The sequence below is a fragment of the Struthio camelus genome, chromosome 8, assembly GCF_040807025.1.
Source record: "Struthio camelus isolate bStrCam1 chromosome 8, bStrCam1.hap1, whole genome shotgun sequence".
Lineage (NCBI taxonomy): Eukaryota > Metazoa > Chordata > Aves > Struthioniformes > Struthionidae > Struthio > Struthio camelus.
In genome coordinates this window covers 36021046-36043731 of record NC_090949.1, presented here as the reverse complement: position 1 = coordinate 36043731, position 22686 = coordinate 36021046, and the positions used below count along the sequence as shown (strand labels likewise).

General features: G+C 45.4%; 1 protein-coding gene across 2 annotated transcripts in view; it reads right to left on the bottom strand.

Annotated features, from left to right (window-relative positions):
* ROR1 (receptor tyrosine kinase like orphan receptor 1) overlaps positions 1-22686 on the bottom strand; it is a 171531-nt gene that overhangs the window by 43345 nt on the left and 105500 nt on the right. For both annotated transcript variants that reach the window (XM_068953427.1, XM_068953426.1), the window contains exon 2: positions 10976-11047. In XM_068953427.1, the coding sequence (XP_068809528.1) occupies positions 10976-11047 (72 nt within the window). The remainder of the gene's footprint in view (positions 1-10975; positions 11048-22686) is intronic.

Genomic DNA, 22686 nt, shown 5'->3' with positions numbered 1-22686 from the left:
GGTTCAGTGTCTTTCACCAGGGGCGTCAGACTGGGCTGTTAGTTCTCCAGAACCATTTCTGCAGGCTTCATCACAAGATTAGAAATGTTTCTGACTCACTGTCTTAATAACCTCGCTGGGAAGCATAATCTAAGTCAGCTCACATATTCTTGGGTTCTCGCCACAATCAGCATTTAATAAAATCACACTAATAGCATGGAACTGGATAACCACATTTAATTATCTATATAACATTTCTATACCACGCTCACCTACATAATTCCTGATAACATTTCAAAGACAGTGATTCAGATATCTGCAACATAATACAGACAAAAAACAGAATGTTGTCTGCCCTGTGATGGTCTTGCTGACAACCAAGATGGTATACATAATATTTCAAAGGTCCTGTGGTATACAGGAGGGGCAAATGAAGGAGCGGGGATGTTGGGTAGATTTCCAAAGACTGGAAAATGATTTTAAAATATCAATAGCAACAATAAGACAGAAAAAGTACAGCTGTAATGCAAGAGCTATAGCGAAAAACTACTCTGTAGGCACAAACAGAAATGGCCTCTGGGATCCAGAAGCTTCTGACTCTTCTCTCAGAGTTCTCCACTACCCTCACCAGACTGCTACAGAAACACCAAAACAAAACGCATATGCTAAATTCAGCTTCGCTTAATCCTTAAATCCATAAGTTTTGCATGCAAATCATAAATCAGATCAAGCAGCAGACCGTAAGGCACCTGAGATGAGTTTTAAACCGGGCAAGTTTCAAGAGGCTGGACGTTTCATGAGAAGAAGTTTCTCACAGATAAAGTAGTTCTCTAATTGAAAATGAACTGAACGTCTAACAGTGCTTCCAAGAAATCTTGGACTGCTATTGATGCATACAAAATTAGGAAAATTCTTTCTCTGGAATGCACGAAAGCCCTCAGCTACTGCACTTGCCAAGAGGGACCAAGTCCAGCAGAAGTTCAATTTTGTCTTTAATATTTGTGTCTGACTGTCCCCTATCAAAGCCCATCAAATCTCCAGAGCTACTGCCACTATCCTCTCCCTTTAATGACAACAGTACGAAGAACATACAAAACAGTTCCTCCAGGTTTCTTGCCAGGTCACCCCTCATCAGGCCCTCTCTGGTGCCATCAGCGTTAACAACGTGTTCAGGGCTAGAAGCCCAAAGGCCAGGAAAACTGGGAGTAAATCTTCCTTTTGTGCTTTCAGCAGGAGTCAAGTAGCGCTGATGGAATGGGATGAACCCGCTGCTTGCACACCTGATGAGGACACCGTGTCGCATGGCTGTACTTGACCATGTTTCATTTGACAGGCTTCCTGTCACTGAGGAGCTCTCTAGATCCCCAAAGTTGACTCTCGCTGATCGAAAGAATAAGTTCTTAGAAACTTTATGGTTCTTGTGTGCAAAATAATTATTATGCTTCTGAGAATTAAACAGTCTAGTGGCAATGGGCATCGGAAAGTCTGAGTTTTAATCCTGGCTCTGAACAGTCTGGGGTGAATCACTCCAGTTATGATTTTTAGAAGAGCCGAAGGGAATGAGACACCCAAAGCCAATCAAAATTCACATGGGATTTGTGCAACTAACTCCTTTTCAAAACAGCCTTAAACCTTTTGGCTCAGTCTCTGTAGCTATAAAGTGAGGATAATAATCCCTCTTACATCATGGGGAGGCTGTTATGTACATTAATGAGATAATGCTCGTAAAGCACTTTGAGGGTGAAAAGTGCTATGCTGGGATAAGCACTGTTATTATATTTTAAGTTAAATCTCAGGGTTTAAAGCATATAACAAATACTGGTCTGTACTTTAGAGTAGCACTCGATAAAAACATCTTAGAGATATTTTAAGTTATAGAAGTTCAGGAGAATGGTCTGAAAAAGTTCTAAATAAAAATTTAGCCCACCTATAATTTAATAATAGTCAAACTGATTTTTTTTTAATTTGTAAAAACAATTTACTGCTGGGCCTAGACCCTGAATGCCAAGTTTCAGCCCACAGAGGGTTTTTTTTTTTTTTAATGGCTGAGTTATAAACCCTTGAAAAATGCTGACAGCCCCTTTACTATAGCAGCACTAGCGGGTGCCCTATAATGAACTTTTAAATGACTTGAGATAATATCTGGAAAGCCAAGTCTGAAATATATTTCTGGTTTTGAGCCGTTGCCAATGCAAACACAACACATCATAAGTCATCTTCATGATTCTAAGCACATAAATTGGAGACACTGCATATAAAATCCAAATATTAGGTATCCTTCATGGTGAAACTTTTTGCTGGTTTGATGTTACAGAAGAGCAACAGCTGTGCAAGGACAAAATGTAGTGCGCTGTGTGTCTTGAAAGTAGAAAAGTGCGTGTATTTCCACAGCTATGTCTTGACATTGTTAAATCGGAGCCTTCCCAGTCATAATAAATTCTTAAGTATTCTACTACTTTTAAGTGGAGCCCAGGTGGCTTTCAAAATAAAAGCTCGTCCTCTCTGGCCAAGGAATGTTAATCTCCACTGTGACCACATGGTTACTCTATCTTAAATTACCAAAGGCACATCTTAGAGCAGTAACACCCTCTTTGCTTGCAGAGGGTTTTGCTGGCCACAGTGTTTTCACACGCACTGCATATGCAATGTGTCTCTAATTTCGTTAGGAGTTTAGAGCATGATGGGGGAGGCAGGATAAGACCCAGAAACGTTCATTTTATGAGAATAACTATTCTTTCATTTGTCCTTTTCTTCAGCCCTTCTGATCTTTCACAATATTCTGAGAAAGGCCACCCCAAGCCCGAAAACAGCTTTACTCCAGGTGCAGCAGAGCAGCCTGGATCCCAAGTCAGCTTCCTATTAAACTCATGTAACAAAACAGCGCTTTGGAAAGGAACATCAGCAAATGTTTTCTGCAGCAAAGCTACAGATGTGAGGACACTATTTCCAACTGCTGAACCAGAGAGTAAGTATTTAATCCTGGATTTGTAAGTTCAAATCTGCATTGCAGTGTGTAAAGCAGCTCTGTGAACCAGTTGGAGTAACACAGTTTGGACGCTAGTCTTGCAGACAATTTATTACATTTATCTTTCTTGCACTGAAAGGTTTAGCAACTCACCACTTATTTGGCATAACATATGTTGACAATAAAGAAAGAAAAAAAGTGTCTGAGTCAATGACTGCAAGATAGATACATTCAGTGATTGGTAACTTAAACAACAGATAATCTTTGTCTAAAGAGAAAAAGACTATTAAGCATATCACAGGGTCTGACAGAATCTGCCCGAGATAGCATACTGCTATGGAAGTAAGTATTTTCATTCCTTCTGAGTTTTGGATTAGCCATGATAGTCCATTCAGATGCTACATTTGGATGCATCCAGTACTCACATTTATCACCACCACTGACAAGCCCATTGAGCCCAGCCAGTTGGAAATTTTCTATATGGAATTGCTCTCTTTGGAGAAAGAGTCGATGATCTGGAGCCCACCCAGTCTGAATATGCTGGATGGGTTTGTTGTTTGTTCCATATGTTCAATAAACTTTAGTTTTAAGCTATTCCAGTTAAGCTAAAGAGGGAATCAGCAGGATTTCTTACTAAAGTGTGGCAATAGACAGAGCACATATTTCTCAATTGGAAAAAGGATTAACCATTGATGCCTTGATCTGCCCATAACTCATAGAGGAAGACAACTCCTGGAAGGTCAGGTCTGTGGGTCTGATCAACAGAAGCCTTGTTATTAAAAGGGGCAAAAGGAAGACTACTGGCTGGAATTTCACTTTTTTAAATGAATAAAAGTAGAGGAATGACAGTGGGAGGAAAGGAATACAGCACTCGACCTATGATTTAGCAACTTGCATGAAGAATATCAAAGAGCTAAAGAAATCCAGACAACTGAGCGGAAACATTCAATGTCAACTGCCTTGGGACAAAAGGAAATTCACTACTGCATTTGCTTGCCCAGCTTCGTTTCAAATGAGCTTCCTCAGAAACGCGGACGTGTAAGCCTCAGTTCAGAACACATACTGCAACTGCGCATCGGTCTTTCTCTCCTCCAGACATTACCTAGGGGCATTATGCCATCCAAGGATAACTTTTAAAACAGGCTGACTGCTACCCAGGCTTCATGGCTTTTCGGATGTCCACGTGCACCGCTTACTGTATTTCGAATTCTCATAATTGTCGCTTTCTCATAATTAACAGCTTCTTCGCTGTCTTCGCAGGCCATAGGGGAGGGAGGGCTTGTGGAGGGAAACCAGAGCACAGATACCTTTGAAACATTATTGGGGCCGAGCACCTGAATCCCATTGTTTTTCGATGGGAACTGGACAACTCACTGCCCTCCATGCCTCTGCGAGTTCTTAATACGCATCTGAGAGTTCCCATCTGCCTTGCCTTTTATGAGTTAACTTTCAGCTTTAAGGACAGCTGCCTTGGTGATAGCTTTGACACTATAATCTAGCAAGGGGAAATGAAGCTTTTCTTTACTTAGGAACCAGTTTTATAGCACAAGTAGGAAGCTGCTAAACTTTATCACAAAAAAAGTGATTTGGAATAGGTAAACAAATGTCCACATCCAGCTATAAACCAAACTACTGAAAACCATCAGGGGATTTTGTCGTCACTTTAGAAGGCATTCTGCAGGAAAGAGCCCTGTACAAAAACCCAAGGGCGTACAGAAAGGTATGTGCCTTAAGATTAATGCTGCAGAGTCAAAGAAAAGCTGTTATTTTTGACATTTTGACATAGCATCGCTTTAGGATCTGGTTCTTATTAGCCCGTTCTGTGCCTTTTAAACGTCTATTTTTTTTTTAAACCAAAAATGTCAGGAAATTTGGAACAGAAACTTACAATAAAACACGTCCCTTGACCCTGTGATCTATCAATCTTTCAAATAAACAAAGATAGCTGGATGAGCCAGTAAAAGGTTATTATATATAGTTACCTTATGCATAGTGGTCAGATATTCATTGCCCGCACGGAGGTTTAAGAAAACCCAATGTTCAGTGAAGCATTTTGTGAAAGATTTCTGCCATGAATGCTGAAGGTTACTCAGGGTGGTTTCTTTTTCAGGTTGTGTTCTGTGACCTTCAAATTTCACACCCTGTATTATTTATAAATGAGACATTCAAGAAACACAAATTCTCAAATAAAAACGTACACCCCGTCAGTGGAAAAGCAAACAAAAGGAGCTAATGTACTGTGGCTAAAAAAATTTTCAAACAAAGTAGCAGTAATTTACTGCCTCACTACTAACGGGACCCCACAAATAGAATCAGGATCCTGAGCCCCATCAGGGGAACTTGATTTACCGAATATCCCCCAGATAATAAAAGAAAATAAAAAGGTAAATTGTGCATGAATGTGAAAGCTGTAATTCTTCCCCTTTCACCACGTGTATCGAATTCACATCCAGCAATTTCAAAAGAAAATCTGGAAATCTCTAAAGAACTGGGGCCAAGCCAGGAGGCCTTGATCAGTTCGGTTTTGTCCCTGTTTGCTTTTATTTATGTTTTTTAGTCGGCATAAGAGTCAAATTCTCCCTGCGACATCAGAAAAGTTTCCTCCATTAAGAACGTGTGGCCGGGTCATATCCCTGCCCGGAAGAACGTGCCAAGGCGATTCTCCAGGAACGAAGGGCCCCTGGGCAGCCCGGCTCTGCTCACCCAGGCGCCCTCCGAACCCTCGGCCTCTCCTGGGGCGGCAGCCGCCCGCCCGGAGGGAGCGCCGCCCGGACGGACATCTCCGGGACGGTGGTGCAGCGCAGCCCATGCACGGGGTACAGGACTGCATCCTGCAGCCCTCCCAGCCCCGTTTTGTCCTTCCTCAGTTATTTTCTGCCTCTGGATCGTGCTACCAGACGAAGGCTTGATGAAAACGTGTGTGGCGAGGGGAGGGCTGTTTGCTAGAGGTGATCCTTGGGTTGATGTGCCTTTGGAAGCTAAGGGTATGGCCAAGAGTAACCTTAAGCTACCAGTGATTAATCTGCGATGCGTTTTGCAAAATCCTGGCTCTTGCTGTCAAGCTCTCCGGGGAATTTTTGCTCCCCGTGCAATACCTAGAGCACTGCGGGACTCAGTGCTGCCGCAGCCATGCCTGCAAGGTCCTTCGCACAGAGGAAAGCTTTGAACAGGGGGCGAGGTCCAGCCTTAGACTCCATGGTTTGACACTGAGCCTGTCTAGAAACAAAAATGATTACCAAGATGATTAGAGGGCTGGAGCATCTCTCCTATGAAGAAAGACTGCGAGAGCTGGGCCTGTTCAGTCAGGAGAAGAGAAGATTGAGAGGGGATCTCATCAACGTGTACAAGTATCTGAAGGGGGAGTGTCAAGAGGATGAGGCCAGCCTCTTCTCCGTGGTGCCCAGCAACAGGACAAGAGGCAATGGGCAGAAACTGAACCACAGGAAGTTCCATCTGAACCTGAGAAAAAACTTCTTCACTGTGAGGGTGACAGAGCATTGGAACAGGTTGCCCAGAGAGGTGGTGGAGTCTCCTTCCCTGGAGATATTCAAAAGCCGTCTGGATGTGATCCTGGGCAATATGCTCTAGGTGACCCTGCTTGAACAGGGAGGTTGGACTAGATGATCTCCAGAGGTCCCTTCCAACCTAAACGATCTGTGATTCTGTGATTCTGTGATTCTGTGAAAAATGGCTCCCAAGCACTGACCGAGTCTGACATTTCATACCCGTTTGCCAAAACAGACAGGCCATGAAGAGGGAACAAATCTCAGCAATATCTGCAAAAGCTCACAGTGACAGGTCTTCCTTGGATGCTGAAGGGCCAAGTGAAGAGCCACCAGGTGGAGGAGGCCATGGTAACATGCTGGCACAAGGTGCCCACCCCAGCGGTGGGCTTTGGCTCCGGCTCGCCTCGGCCGGGAGCAGGCGCTGCGCGAGGGCTTGTGCACCCAAAAGGCGGCTGGCGGGATGGAATAAGCTCTCTGAGAGGCTGCGGGTGGGCACAGGGGAAACAGGGAAGGAACGGGTCAGGGGAAGAGATGGAGTCGCGCATCAGCCGCTCTAAACAGTCCTGCAGAGTCTACGCGCCCTATTCCAGCAAACAGCCACAGAAGTTGAATCCTATTCACAATTAAAAGAAAATACCAAATATTTCACAGCTGATCCTTTCTTGGCAGCGGCTCCAATGTTATCTTCGCCTAAGGATGAAGAGTTCCCAAACAATTCCTCTACTGTACTAGACATAAACACGCTCCCATCCAAAGCCAGACCTATCTCTTTCCCTATAAATAAACAGATATCTGAGGCAGGGGAAGGCCTACCTTTCCACGTCCAGCCTCGTGCAAGAGAAGCAGCTGAACGAAGGCTCTTCACCCTTTAGTAACGCTCAGGAAAGAGAAGGGTTCCCTGTAACTTAGAGCCTTTCCCAAGCAAAGAGCTGGAGCAGGCCCTGTCCCCCGGATGAGGGGGAGATGGGAGCCCCCCAAACTGCGGTGGAGTGGCACTAGCAACCTGGGGCGAAAGCCTTCGTCGCCAGCTAGCCATCCCCGCAGTTGCCTACAACCAGCCCGCCTTGGTTCCCCCACGTACACATATTTCCCCTTATGCAATTAAAAATGTCTTTGATCACCCTTTCATGTCTCATTTGCCCTCGCAACGTTCTCCCGTTGCACACCACGACCGACACAGTCGGAGAAAAAGAGAAAATTGCTCGTACCTCAACTTTGCCTATTTTAAAAGTGACCATTTTTATTTTTTTGTATAGTTTGTTTGTTTTTTTAAAGGTTTTGGTGAGAAACCACCTCCTCCCTCCCATCAATCGTTGCTTTCAACAGCTCTTCACGGGTGGCTGCGTTTCTTTTAAATTCATTTCCTGTTAAAAAGAATAAACAGGCAACTGTTTAATGCTGTCGATTTAGCTTATTTAATAGAAACTGAAACCTGAATAGGGCTCAGTTGTAAGATAATCACCGCAGAATCTACCAAGCTAGGGAAAATAGCATATTAAGTAATTATTTCAAAATGCACAATACTGTTTAACAAGACTATATGAGCCTGTTCCTCTGTCCCGAACGCCGGAGACATATTCAAGGAAGAGATGTGAATTTTCAGAAGACAGCAGGCAGAGCCACTTAATATGGACTGCCATTTAATTGGGAAATTTGGCTGGAAACCACTTTCATGTGGTGAACTTAATAGGCTTTAAAATAAGTTTTACGGGGACGGCTGCGGGACCTCATGGCTGGCTGCAGGAAAGACAAGTGGATGGCGATTTCTTAACATGCTTGTTTGCAAAAGAAATGGAAACTGAGCACACGCCTAATTTTCTCCTCCGAGGTCTCACCTCCACAAGCCAGCGTGCGCTGCCGTGCATTTTAGTTTATATAAGCTAGACTTTCCCAACACCTTCGGAGAGAAGTGGCAGCTCCCACATGAAAGCCCTCACTCGGTTCTTAGGCAAGACGAAACGTGCGCCTGCGTCGCTTGTGGGCACGCGGGAGGAATCCACCCCTCTGACTAAGCTTTTTGGGTAGCAAATGTCTTTTAATCACATATGTAAATCCGTGCTTAGGTGTGTAAGCCTGCAGCAGTCTAAATGCTAATGAGCAGAGGCCGAGGGGCCGGTAATCTCCTTGGAACGCAGCGCTGAGCCCCAGCAAACGCTAACGGTTGCATGCCGGGTGGCCTCGGAGCATCACCTTACCTGCTTCTGACAACACAGCTCAGCGGCAGGGGCCATGGAACGAACAGCACGGAAAACGTTTGTCACGAACCCAGAAGCCACGTCAGCGCCGGCACAGAAGGGCTAAGCTGCACTCGGAGCAAGGAGGTGATTCAGGGCCCAGGAGGGCACCGCTAGCCCTCGAAACACTGCGCGCCAACCGAAAGGGCGCGCGGGCAGCCAGAGCGGCAGGGCTGACCCGTGTCTGCTCTAACCCGGTGGGGAGAGAGCTTGGAAGGAAGCACACAGTCTGTGCTGTTACCAGGCACCCTTCTCCGTTTCCTAGACATGTACGTTAAGCGAAGGTTTTGGAGAGCACCCGCGTGGGGCATGTGCTGCTGAAAAAAGCAGCATTTGAACCTCGCGCTGAGGTCAAGCCTAATCAAAGTTTGGATGAAAAATGGGTCTGGTCATATGAAATCAGCCAACACAAAACCCCGCAATAGTATCAATAACAAGGAAGACACTGGGGGATATTTTTCAGCACAGACTAGATTTAATTTCCTGTAAAATTGCCTTATCTTCGATATCACTTCTGATCTCTCCCCTCTACTTAGGTTTCCTGCAATCTATGGGAAACGATCCGGTCCAACCCTTGAGGCTCACAACAAGGAAGGAAGAATATATTACTGACAATCATCTGCAAAAAATATTTCAGCCACTTGCCCAGACTTCTGCAGAGGAGTCAGAAGCAGAAACCAGCCCATCCAGACACTGGTTGTTCTTGCCGAGGCCCTTGTCTCGCCGAGGACATCGTCCATAAGAAACCTCGGGGAGATCCTACAGACGAGAGTGTCTCCCAGGACAAAACGCAGCCCTGATCCCCCCTGCGAGCAAGGGCCTTCCTTTGATGGGTGCCTAGAGAAAAACCTACCCTGCAGGTTAGCAACGGTTGGGCTGCTACAGCACAGCATAAGAGGCCTGAATTAAGACCATCTGGATTGCCGTCTCCCGCATTTCCTAACTTCTGAGGGCTTGTCTTTGTAGCCTTAACTTTCTTTCTCTTAACTTTCTTTCTCTTAGCCACTTATTTTCCTCTTGTTTTGGAGCAATTAAGAAAACAAACAAACAAACAAACAAACAGCATCTGGCTTGAGGGAGCCACTGCCCCTGGGTCCCAAGCAGCTCTGGAGCACTTTGAGTTTGACTCTGTCCTCAGCAACCGGTCCGGGACCAGAGGAGAGCCCAGCTCGGTCCCCGTGCGGCCCAGGCACGCAGGGCGCTCCCTCTGCCCCGGCAGCCTTCCCGGCACACAGCGCTTGGTGCAAACAGCGCCGCGGACCACATTCGATCTCCGATTTCAACCAGTTTCTACCTGAGCCTGCCTCAACTGCGGCGAGGGCTCGGTCGAATTTTAGCAGGAGTAAAACTGCAGGGAAAACCGTTCCCAGCGATAAATGCTGTCCAGAACACTGATGCGTTCTTGCACTCAAAGCAAGAGTTCACCACATTTTAAAGTGCCCCAAACTCTGTAGTCTCGCCATACCGAAGCACAGAAAACATATTCATGCTTAAATATAAAACATTATGAACATATGTTCGTAAAAAAAACATTATCAAAATACAGACAAAAACATTTGGAAAAACCATCTGGGCAGAACTGCACCACGAGACATTTCAGACTAAATAGTTAATGGCTGGCAAAGTTATATGCAAATGAAAAGAGAGCGTTTGACAAATTGAACAGTTAGTGTGGCTAACAGCAACCTCCTCAGCAAACGTTACGCTAGAAGCATTTCAAAGGCCAGATTGACTCAGAAAGCTGCAGGCCACTGGCTTGGAATAAAGGCTAAAGGAAGCTAAGCAATTTGGTTTAAATAATTGGTGGTGCATAATTTAGAAAATTAAGGGGAATAAGGAATATATCCCTTTTTTCACAATGTATACCCTCCACAGAGTTTGAAATCACACATAATTACCACTTAGAAATGTCTGAAGTATTTTTCCTTTCTATTAAGTTAGAGCCTTAATAAAGCACAGCGAGGCAAACTGACTCTGCCTGATGCTTGTTGGTTTTGAGTTCAGGTCCTAAGATCCACCAGACAAAACGGCAAGCAGTTCGTAAACCAACAGAATTCACATCTTGCAACATTTTTGCCATGTGGAACGTTTCACAGGAACAAGAAATGAACACAGCAGTCTCCAGAAATCACAGAACCGCATGTAATTAGACGTCAAAGGATCACAAGGCAAACAAGGTTTATCTCAAACGCCCCCTCGCCCGTTTGCTTGCTGATTTGGCCAAGTGGAGAATAAGAATTGAGATCTGAAAATGTGGTTTCACATCTTCCAATTTTTCTCTGACCATTTACCTTTATCCAATTCGCTTGAGATGTTCCATGAGGATGTAGGCATGAAATCAGCAACAACTGATGAATTTGCTCCTGCAAAGGAAAGAGAGAAAAAAAATATGCTGTTAACATATTGTTTCTATATCACTGGGAGACGAAGAGGTATTTTTAAAGTTGCTGTCACGGTAATAAAATGATTCGAATAACATCGGTTATTAAAACATACTAGATGCTCTGTGTTGGCAGGCTTAAACATATGGGTAACAGAACCAGAAGTGGAAAGAGGCACAGGGCCAGCGCTGGAATTTGTTTTCCACTGCTGTCACTGTGAGGCCTTGTGTTAATTAAGCCACCGATCTCTTAGATGCATTTGACCCATCTTAAAATCCCTCCCCGATTTTTATAGAGGTAGAACGACTCTGCAGTGTTACAGCTAACAGTCTAAGAAAAACACAAACGCTACGGGGTTAGCGAACATGTTACCCATTAGCATTTACAAGCGATTTTAATCCTGCAAACCCATGCGCACAAGAATAGACACGGTTTATGCACTGGAGTTAACAGGGCTCCTTGTACAAACAATCCCTGTACGACTCAAGTAAATATAGGCTTGAAAGGCTGATCTGTACATCAGTAGCATTTCCTCATTTCCCTGTAAAGAAGGTGGAGGGTGGCCGTAGCCTTCATTTCTTTTTTCACCTTTTTTGTTAACCATTCAGTCAATGCCAACAGCCAGTAGTACAGAGGCGCGTGGTAAAGGGCACAGGCAGCGCAGGTCCAGCCCTAGCTATAGGTTGTGTTAAAACATCTCCTCGTATCTGACCACAGATGTTTTAACTAAATATCCATGTGAAGAACTCGCATGCGTAACTGCTGCTTCCCTACGGGTCGAGGCAGCAGTGGCCGCATCCATGCCGAGCCGCTTGCTGGGCTCCCCGAGTGCCTTTGCAAAGTCCTAGTCAGCAGTGTACACCTGGAGTTACCCACTGGTGGTGGCGGCAGCTACTGTCACCTCCTAGCAGGTGACTCCCATGCTCATTATGAGGCTCTTGGGACATCTCAGAAGGACTGCTTTTCAATTCAGAGCCCTCAGATCCAATGGCCAGGAACGAATATAGGTATATAGCCGATCTAGGCAGAGGTTGGAGTGATGGGGGAAGCGCACAGAAGGGGGCTGTGCTGCCACGTGGTTGCCACCACGTTCACCTGACTCGGGACACGCAGTGTCCCACCTACGTCCCGTCCCCTGGGAAAGCTGCACCTGCCCTTGGAGAGAGCGGGCACGGAGGGCGAACGCGGAGCTGGGAAGCCGAGCGTCAGCAGGAGCCCAGATAAAACCATAATATCTTGAAGTACATATTTTTTATTTCCCGGGCATCCTTTTAGCTTGTTCCTAGTCATCTTTCAACTAGAAAGCAATTTCACTGATAAAATTGTGCCAGTGCGAGGCTATGTTCTGTTTTTATTTGATCGGTTACTAACTATTTTATTTCCTAAAAAGACCATGAAAAAACTGGAAACACAAAGTCACACCAACGCATGAAGTAGCTAAGCTCAGACATGGCCACTACACTCTTTATAAATATCTTCTTTCTTAAAAGCCCACCTGGTAGCACTGCTTATTTAAGCTTCTGTCAAGTATTTCCAACGTAAACACCACGTTTGGAGGCGTTATATCTCCCCGCGAGCATGCCCGTCGGCCCGCGCGCCGTACCCACGGCAGAGCCATGCTGCCGGGGACAGATCCCGAGCCGGCGTAAAACGACGTGCTCCTAACGTCAATAGAGTGATGCTTGTTTATATAAGCCGCGATTTTGGCCCGCTGCAGTCATAGCTCTCCTTTCTTTACTTTTTAACATTCTTACGCTTTCGTAAAATAAATATTTTCCCCAATAGATGCCATTTCCCCAGCGCTGCTGCCTCGGCGTGGGCCCCAGGCTCCTGCTTCACTCTCTGAGCCCTGGAGTCTTGCTTCGGGCATCACGCTGAACCTGCCTGGATTTTGTGGGTTGAGGCTTTTTTCCCAAATGCTAGCAGTTAGGAACTGACAGCCACAAATTCCTTCCTTTCTTTACTGCTTTAGGGCAGCTATTCCTCATCCCGTACCCTTCTGTGGACAGCAGCTCAGCTTCCTGCCTGACCCGTGCGTTAAAATGCCCACGTGGCTGGGAGACCTCCAAAGCTACCACCGTCGCCGAGTGCCCAAACGGTGACACTACAACCACCACCATGTGGTCAGCTGAACACTGTGGCTGCTGGTACAGAGGATAAAGCTGAGGTGTGAGTAGGTGGCAAACAGCCAACGGGCTAATTTTGAGGTGAAAACAACGACTGAGGACCTGGGCAGCCACGGTGGTTGGGACAGTCGGTCTCCTCCACCTCCCAGGGGTGCCTGCCTTTTCGTTATTCCTGCCCAAGAAACAAGGCAGTTCCCATAGGCGGGTGATAAAAACCCTCCAAGAGACACGTGCTAGGAATGAGGAAGAAAAGAGAGGGGCTTGGACACACCAAGTGCTCTTTTTGAGCTTTCCCAAAATTTCAGATTTCATGCTGCTCACGCATTCACATGCTGCACTGCCACCAACAGAACAATATACTTTGTGTAGACAATATTACTCTTGTTTACCTGGAAATGACCTCGTATTGAGATCTCACAAATGAACTGTATTTTGCAAACAGCTAACACGCAATAACCAAAATGAAAGAAAAAATACTAACAATATCATGACCAAATACAATGTTTTACATTTATATTAATGTTTTCTCAGACAGACTATGAAAACATAGCCATAAATCTTGCAAGACAGCCATCAATCACCTGATCTACAGAAGAAACCACATTAGAAGACCACATTATAGAGGGAGGCATGCTCACACTTTCCCAGTCAGTTAAAAATGACTATTTGTGAGACAGTGCTGCAGACTGGTACCTGGTGGAAAGATGGCAAGAGGCCAAGCACCCCGCGGGGACCGAGCCCCTCGTGGAGCTGACTTTGGACGACCCTGGCAACACTCGCTCTGGACCATTCAAACTCAGTAATTCACCGTGGGAAGCACTCTGCAGTAGTAGTGTTTTGTAAATAAAAAACAAAACAAAACACTGCTGCCTCTTGCCACATCTCTGTCTTGTGTCAATGCTAAATTTTCTGATAACCCTGAATTAGAGCAGCTATTCGAAAGTCTTACTGTGCCCTTACTAAAGATGTTCTTTGATGGAAAGGAACATGCAGAGCAACCCCACAGCATGGGGACATCCCGTTAATCCAAAGCTAGTGCAGAATACAAAAGTAACTGAGGAAAAAGAAATCCATGAGACATACATTAATTTAATTTTTAGTTGTGATGACTTCGGATTGCTGCACATGAAAGTGAGAACAGTGATACCTCTCCTTGGAAAAATATATGTTTTAACCTTCAGGTCAAACCTGAACCCAGTTCACTCCCGCAGAAGGTGTGCGTGCCCCCAGCAGCCGCAACGGGGAGAGGTGAGTCATGGGTGGGAGAAGGATCAAAGGCTCCTCCGAGCAACCTTGCTCTTCCTATAGACCCAAACCCACCCTGTCTTCCTGCCTGACCTGCCTCGCTCAATAACAGTGCCTCAAGGAGGAAAACATGTTTAAAAAACAGACTAGGGACGAGTAGGTCTCTTTTTCCTTTTGGTTACCGCAGTCTGTGAAATTCAGATTTCTGTCCCCTCAAACGTATAAAAAAACTCCTGACCAAGTCAGAAAACACCTCTTCTGCTTGCAAAGCTCTCAAATACTTAAAAGGAGCCTGAACTGCTTCTGTATAGTTCAGGTCAACCCACCAACAAGACCAGTCCTTTAATTCTAACTCCCTTCTACAAACAATATGGGAATAACTCGGCCAGCAGGTACTGAGCGGCTGGAAAATAACTTTTTATGTCTAGGCTGATGGCACTATGCAGGACCACACTGGAGGGGGGAGCTGGCGAGGTGCTGGGGAGAGAGTCCCTGGGAAGCACTCCAGCTTGCCGCAACGGCGTCCTGCCCCCAGCTGGCTCCAGCATCTGCATGACCTACCAGCCATGCGCACGGGCAGTAAGCAGCGGCATAGAGCTGCAACGGACCACCATGGTTCACACAGTCGTGTGGGCATCCACCACCCAAGCAGCACCACGGGAGGCTGGGTGTATTACAGAGAGGACAGGAGTGCAAGGAGATGGTGATCTTTACACACATTAACAGACCTCCTGATTGCAAGCAGGATTATGTAGACTTTACCACTGCCAAGTTTCAAAAATTTCCATTGAGACCCACACATCCTTACTGTCCAACTTTGGATGGAAAGCACCATGAAGATGACATGGCTCCATGGACTAGACCTACCTATCACCTACCATGGCAAACTAACAGCAATAACTGGACTACCCCGGGGACAATGCTGAACCCAACTGAACCATGCAATGTGCCAAATGCAGTAAACACGGTATGGTCATCACCAGAAGGTACTGGCTTCTTCTCACATGTGAATGTGCTAACCCCGAGCTACAGAAATGACTGTTTTGAAGCAGGCTTGCACAGCTGCTGACCCACCGTTCGCTTTGCCTATTGGCAGCTGTACAGCAGCATACACCATTTGAATTGCCCAGCAGCTGAGACGCAGAGGCTGACGGCAAGTTAGACCCTTCTGATGAGCCACCCAGTTCAGATGTAAGCCTTTCCCAGCCACCAGAAACACCAGGTGTGTGCCTGTGGGCCAGAGAGATGGAGCACCGTGAAAGCCACGGGGAGTGGAAGACGACTACAGCTACTACAGGAATAACAGACAGGAGATCTGGAGGACACTATGGAGAGGCACTCAGTATCGATCACTTAAATCTCTAATGGTCCATCTGTGCAGCTGAGCTTTAAAACTTCCCAAGCATCAACTGCTCACTTTAGAGTCAAAAGCTGTTGTATAGGATGGGCAGGATTTACATATCAACTTACACGTGGGGCAAGGAAACAGCCTTGCTCATCTGCTGCTCCCATTTAAAAAAAGAAAGAACATCCGCTTAAAATTGTAATTGGATACTGAATGAGGAGTTTAAAAACTAATCCTTAATTATTAAAACTGTCTTCTTATATCCTGCTTTAACTATCCAACAATACGATTGTTCTGAAAAAAGTCAATCTGAGAAACGTGATCAGTGAAGAGAACCATTATCCCGTTAAGATTTTATGTATAAATGAAATCATCTCAGATGAACGAAGAATCTTATCCTTAATACATAAAAGATAAGTATCTGTTCAAATCTCTACTGCTATTAAGAAATGTTGGTCTTAAGTTAATGAGAAATCACAGCAGTCAATTATACGTTCTGTGAAAAGCCAAGAAAAAGCGTATTCAGATAAACTCCCCACAGATGCGTTGGCTAACATCTCATTTTATTACCATGTTGCATAAGTAGAGAGCGAATTTCACACAAGTCAGTCCTTTAAAAGCCTTTGTGATTAAATAAACTTCAATAAGGTTTACAAAAACCTGCCTCTGAAGAAAAACTGCAGAGCTAGCTCTTATCACAGGCCCACACTACCGTCTCATTTTCTCACCGTAAGCAAGCATTACTCACAGCGTGGTGTCTGCACTGCCCCGGCACAGTGCCGTCGAGGGGCTGGGACGGCCTCGGCCGCGGCCACGCAACCCAAACGGAGGAGACGGGGGCTCTGTGCCTGGCTTAATTCATATCTCTGTGCTGTGCATTTGTAACATGAAGAAAAGAGACTATAAGTCAAAACAGGGAGAAGGCAGATAACTAAGACGACACCAAATCCAGAAATGACCGAAGATGCTAATGGGAAATAAATCTGCGATAGGGAAACAAAGCAGAGAGAAAAACAAGTCTATGGATGTAGATGCTCTGTTTGCGAGGCAGTATAAGCAAAGCGCGAGATGCGTAAGACTGCTCTGCGGGGGAACTAACGCCCCCAGCAGAAACGTTGGCTCCGGCAGGCTTTCTTCTTGGGTGCAGAGGTGAAAATCCCAGGTCTTACAGAAATATATCTTTTTAGCTGGAAGACATGTCTAGTTAAAAAAAAAAAAACACATTTCAAAGTGTCGTCTTAATGGGAATCCTCTGTCTTTAGATCACCCCAGCGGGTCATTCTACACTCTAATTATATACCCCAAAGACAATCTGGAATTAATAAATAATAATTAATAACCCCATCTCGCCAGACACTGAAAACGAGATTAGGCAAGACACTAGTACACACACAAATAGGGAGCAATCCCACACTGTCAGGAAGGCCAAGACAGGATGACTTAACAAGGGAGTTGGGCAGAATAATTCCGGCCTAACCTCCAATAAGCACAGTATATCTACTTTGGAGCAAAAGTTTCAGGAGAGAAAGACCTGCAGAACTGGAAGTCTGACATTTTTCATTGGAAAAGAGATGTTTCTGCACAGTTCGTTTTCTGAAAAAGTACGGAAAAACTTGTAACACCTTTTTAAAGTACAAAAGAACACCTTTCAAAATTCAGATCCCCATAAACCACTACGAAGCAAAGTTGTCATCTTTTTTTGGTAACAGGTATTTTCCAACTCTGGAAACCACAGCTGGAAATTTCTAAGGTGCAACACTGAAATTTCTTCACTCTTACCAAGATCCCGGAGGCTTCTTAGATACCTAGCCGTTTCTGTTGTACGTGGAAGATGTTCCAAGCATCTTAAGTTTTGAAAATGATAATCCTGTTTAAAGAATATAAGAATCAAATAACCCAAAGTAATAGTTTGAAATATGTTAAGTCATAGATGATGCCATTATTTGTTAGTGCATGTTTTAAAGGTAACCCAAGCGCCCCCATAGGAGCATAGAAAGGTCCCACACTTCTGGGCTTTATATTTGGTGATGCTCAGTCATTTCAAGTGACGCACACAATCTCTGACCAGCAAATGGATATTTCTTGGGCAAAAATGCCTACTGAAAATACATCAGTAGAGTTATTTTATATCACTGAATAATCATTTATTATTTTGCTTCATTCTATAATAGCCATAACATTTTTGTTCAGTGTGTTTCTTATAAACCTCAGTGCTGTTTAAAAAGGTGACTAAAACTCTTCAGAAAGTAGACTCCATCAGCTAGCCTACTTGGAAATAATATTGGGAAATAGGAATCAGACATAAAGTTATACAAAATTAGAGCAAACCCTAATTAACTTTGTAAGCGTTGAGAATTTTTTGCTTTTCTGCACATTCCACATCTACAGTTCATCTCACTCTCTAGTCTAGTTCCTACCTGACTGATCTCTTTCAAGACCTTCCCACAAATATGCCTCCTGGTTGTTTTTCTTCTCAGTCATATCTCCATCATCTTCCTTTTATTCCTTTTGCATTTTCTGTTTCACTGATCCTTTGTATGCTCCCCAAACATTTTCATCTGATCGCCCGAGATCCGACGTTTTGCAATCAGTCATTTACCGAACCATCCACAGCCCACCCTGGAGGTGCTGAAGGAAATCTAGACATACCTTGGGGAGGCTGTAATGGATACTACCTATTATTTACTAATTTTCCTGCCTGCTTAAAAATTGGCATCCTACTTAAACTTCCATAATATATACCTCAGATTTTGCCTAAATATTTAATGTGCGAAAGGATTTCATTTTCATGACATCAGTATCTCTGTGTGTTCGTAGACATGTCTGCGTTAGAGAATGCTCATGTTTCAAAAGGAGGCAGGAATCACATAAATACCTTAGTTAATCGACCTAGGCAGCACCGCATGAGAGGATGAGAAATGCTCATCCAGAGCATTTCTGCTCTTTGAGTAAGGCAGGTTCCTCTTAAGAAGGATATACTACCTTTAATAGCAGCCAATGCATATGCTAATGGCAAACCGTCTATTGACTAGTTATGAATACATCAATTTCTGTATGTGATTATGTGCAAAAAATACGGCATACCTAGTGTTCAGCAAACATAGTCTATTTTTTTAAAAATATATTCCTGCAAAAAGACTCCACTTTACATGTTGAGGTGAAGCTGTCAGCCTCTGTACTGTCACTTCAAATCTTTTAAAAGCGAACAGCCTATAAACTACATGCAAAAAAAGCCAGAGGAGAGTGGACCTTAACTGAAGATCTAGTTGGTAAGCAAGATGAAACGCTGCATGCCAGCATTTCTCCTTCCAACGCTCAACAGTAAGGAGTTCGCTTTACTCCACCTGCTCATGCTACGGCTGCAAAAGCAAAGGCAAAGCCTCTTCTGCCGAGACCTTGCCCGGGCAGTCGGAAGCGATCCAGTTTACGCGGCAATTGCTGCTGCCTTCACAGCTGCCCTTAGCGTCCGTCCTTCCTGCTGCCAAAGGCGCCGCGTGACCTCTTCAGACCGCTGCACGCAGGTAGGGGCTGAGATACTACTTGCACAGCGCTAATGGCTTTCAAAGGGTTAATTTTGTTCATAACTCTTAGAATTTAAAACCTTCAAGCGTATCTATCTGCTATTTATCTGTAGTCTATCATTACCGATAGCCTAAGGTATGTTAATAATTGGCGTTAGATAAGGAAATCGTCAACACACCCGTGAACAATTCAAGCTCTGTGGATTTCAAACGTACACCGCATTAATTTGCAGCTTCAAAACCAGCAGTGCCGCAAGAGGATTTAATTTAGCACGGGACTGGAAACGGTTACGCGCCCCGCTTCTGCCACGGCCTATTACAGCGCTCAGAGCACCTCACCGCCGCCGCTCGCGTTAGCGCGTAGGCGATAAACAGCCTCTCTGCCGGGGAGCCTTTCTAACCGCCTCCAGCTCCCGCGGGCTACAGATGAAGCCAAGGCTTAGCCCATTTACGAGGCAGCAGGCGAGGGCATCGCGGTGCCCCGGCTGCGCTTGCAGGCGGGGAGCCAAGCGCGGCGCGTGCACCTGACACCTCTGCCTTCGGTTTGCTCGCGGATCCGCGCTCTCCGGAGAGGATATATCCGGAAAGCGCTGGGCTCAAAGGCGGCAGCAACCGCGGCTCCCCGTGCTTCCCAGCACGCCGGGAACAGCCGCCGCAGAAGCTGCGCGGGGGCAGTAGGGCTCATTGTCCAGCTTGTCACTTCTTGAGACTTGATCTGTAGTATCAATAGGTAAAATCGTCCGCAAGTTATGTCACTGCTACATACTCAATATGTGCCAACTCGTGAAGTATCTTACTGCAATCTGGCAGTATCCTAGTAATATACACAAGTCAGGGCTGACTGCACAATTTCTAGGAGCTGGGTCTTTGGCTGAGGTCGTAACCGCTGAAAACTGTTTTCTTCTGTTGGATCAGAGCTGTCTCTTGGAAGAAGAGGTTTTTAAGAGCCCTTTTTATATCCAAATACTTTAATCCTAACTTCTAATTACTGAACTACAATTCCTTTTCATTGCAGCTATTAATTACAGATTATCATTAATGTTATATGGATTTAGAAGTCACTGTGGAATCTAGGTGCACTTTACATTGCTTAAATTGGGTCGTTAACAGTTCCACTTAAGAAGAGCAAAACACTGCACCCTGGAGCAACCCACAGCTTTAAAGACAGGGAATGAAGAAAAGAAATGGCCGGCTGGCTGAGCGCCAGCATTTCATAGCTCACAGTTGAGCCTTTGTGCTTATGAACTGTAGAAATGTGGCTACAATCGCACTTCAATGCGTGTCAACCCGACGGGAGTTTCAGGAGCGGGAGCCTACCGCAGCAAACGCTCGCCCGTGAGTCCCTGCGAACTGCGCCGCTCGGAAACGCTGCGCTCCAAGACACGTGCGCTGCCGCCAGCATGGGACCTCTCCGTCTCTAGGGCCAAGGAAGCAGAGGGAAGCTCTACAGAAAGCAGGAAAGCTGGACTTCGAAGTTAATCTGAAACAACAGCGCTTTATAGGTGAGTGAACGGCACCGTGAACCTTCCTGCCTCCACTGCTAGCGCAGAGATGAGGCTACAGAAAGAATGAGGCTGGCAGCCGCTGCAAACCCTCAGCGCTTTTCCCAGGACCAATTCTTTGGAACCTGCACCATCTGGAATATCGAAGGCATGAAAACAAGCTGAGGGAGGAAGACCTCTGAGAGGAGGAAACACCCTTTTCCTTGCCCACAGAGGCAGCTTTGATCAGATACTGATGCCACAGAATCTGGTTTTCAGTAGGAATAACCCGGCAGGGAGGATAGCACAGCTGTTTGCAGTGCAAAACTACACAGGTTGGGAATTTGCATAACAAATACCCACTTCCTACCTCTCCTAAGCTAGCTGAGATAATACTGGGTTTTTATCCCTGTCCTGAGCTACCCTCTTCTGCAGACCTCACACTGATGGAAAGATGGAAGTGCGAGTGGAAGAGGGAACCACATAAAGGACTTTGGATGACTGTAACACAAAAAACCCAAAACCTGTAGCAAGGTGGTAGCAAGCAGAGTGGCTAAGCTGGAGCAAGAGGGGGTGAGAAGAACCAGAGGAGTCACAAAAAACCATCAGGACATCAGGAGGGCAGGGAAAGAGGGGAGGGTGTCCTAGGGCACTGCTAGGTGATGACAGTGGGTATGAAGAGGAGGAGGTGCCTCTGAGCTAGTCACCCAGTTGCGCAGCACCGTGGTAGCAACACCCCCATGCACGAATTAGGGGCTTCCCTAACAAAAAAGGAAAACAAAGGTTTTTTTCTTCTGAGTGAAGATTACCTGGACTCCTCTGAGCAAGGAGAAGACACTCTTGCAAAGACTAGATGCCCCTGCCGCTCAGCCCACACCCAATATGGGTGTTTGCTTTGCTGCCGGGGTCTGTTTGTGGGCCTCATGCCACATGGGCATTTTTGGAGGTGTGCCACTCTGCTGACCCAATATGCACACAGGTTCCCATTGATTTCCCCCACAGAACAGGCTGGTGCGCTGAGCAGTGCCCACAAGCGCACATTTTGGGAGAGATGTGTTTGCAGACAAAGAATGAAGCGCCCGGCCGGCGCTGTGCATTGCACCTGCTCGCTCCGTCCCTGGCTTCCATCAGTGCCACTGCACTAAATTCCCCCGCAAAAGCTTTAAAGAAGGAAAACACATCCAAATACAGGGAGGACAAACAAGAAATCATTTACATCCACCACAAATTGCAGCACACCGTAACTCCTTGCAGCTCAGCACTTGTGGGCCAGAGATGATTGAAATGGATAAGGCTACTACCAATCTACAATTAAACTCTTATAACTTGTAAAGAAAATTACAGTAGAAGTGTGCCATGTGCAAATTCATTATTATTTTTTGAGCTCGGTAATTATTTTTGTTGCAGAGAGGAAAAACGTACCCATGTCAGCTCGCGAATTAATGAACGGTCCTGAAACAATTACTTCTTAAATACACAGAAGTCTCCCTAGTGTAAACACACTCTGTTTTATACCATATCCTCTTGCTACAAGGCATGCATTGCAACATGACTTATTGGCTGTGTATGATGAAACAGTAAATGTTGCACATTCGACGGCTTCGACCTCATGCCTAGGATTTTACATTGGTTGATGCTGATTAATGCACAAACTGCCAAATTTATAAAGAGGCTGAAACACAAGGATGCACTGTGAAACGTATGCTAATAGAGCACAATTTATATAAAAAGGAGGGAATGTAAATATTTAACTGATGCCAGAGCTGGATGCTTTCGCCAAGTCAGGACTGAGCTACATTGATTGTTCATGGGGAACTTACACCCTGGTCTAAACCTGCAGAAGCCTGATCTCAGACAGGCTTAAAGCCTGCACATTTTAGAAGGCAGATTTAAAACATAATTT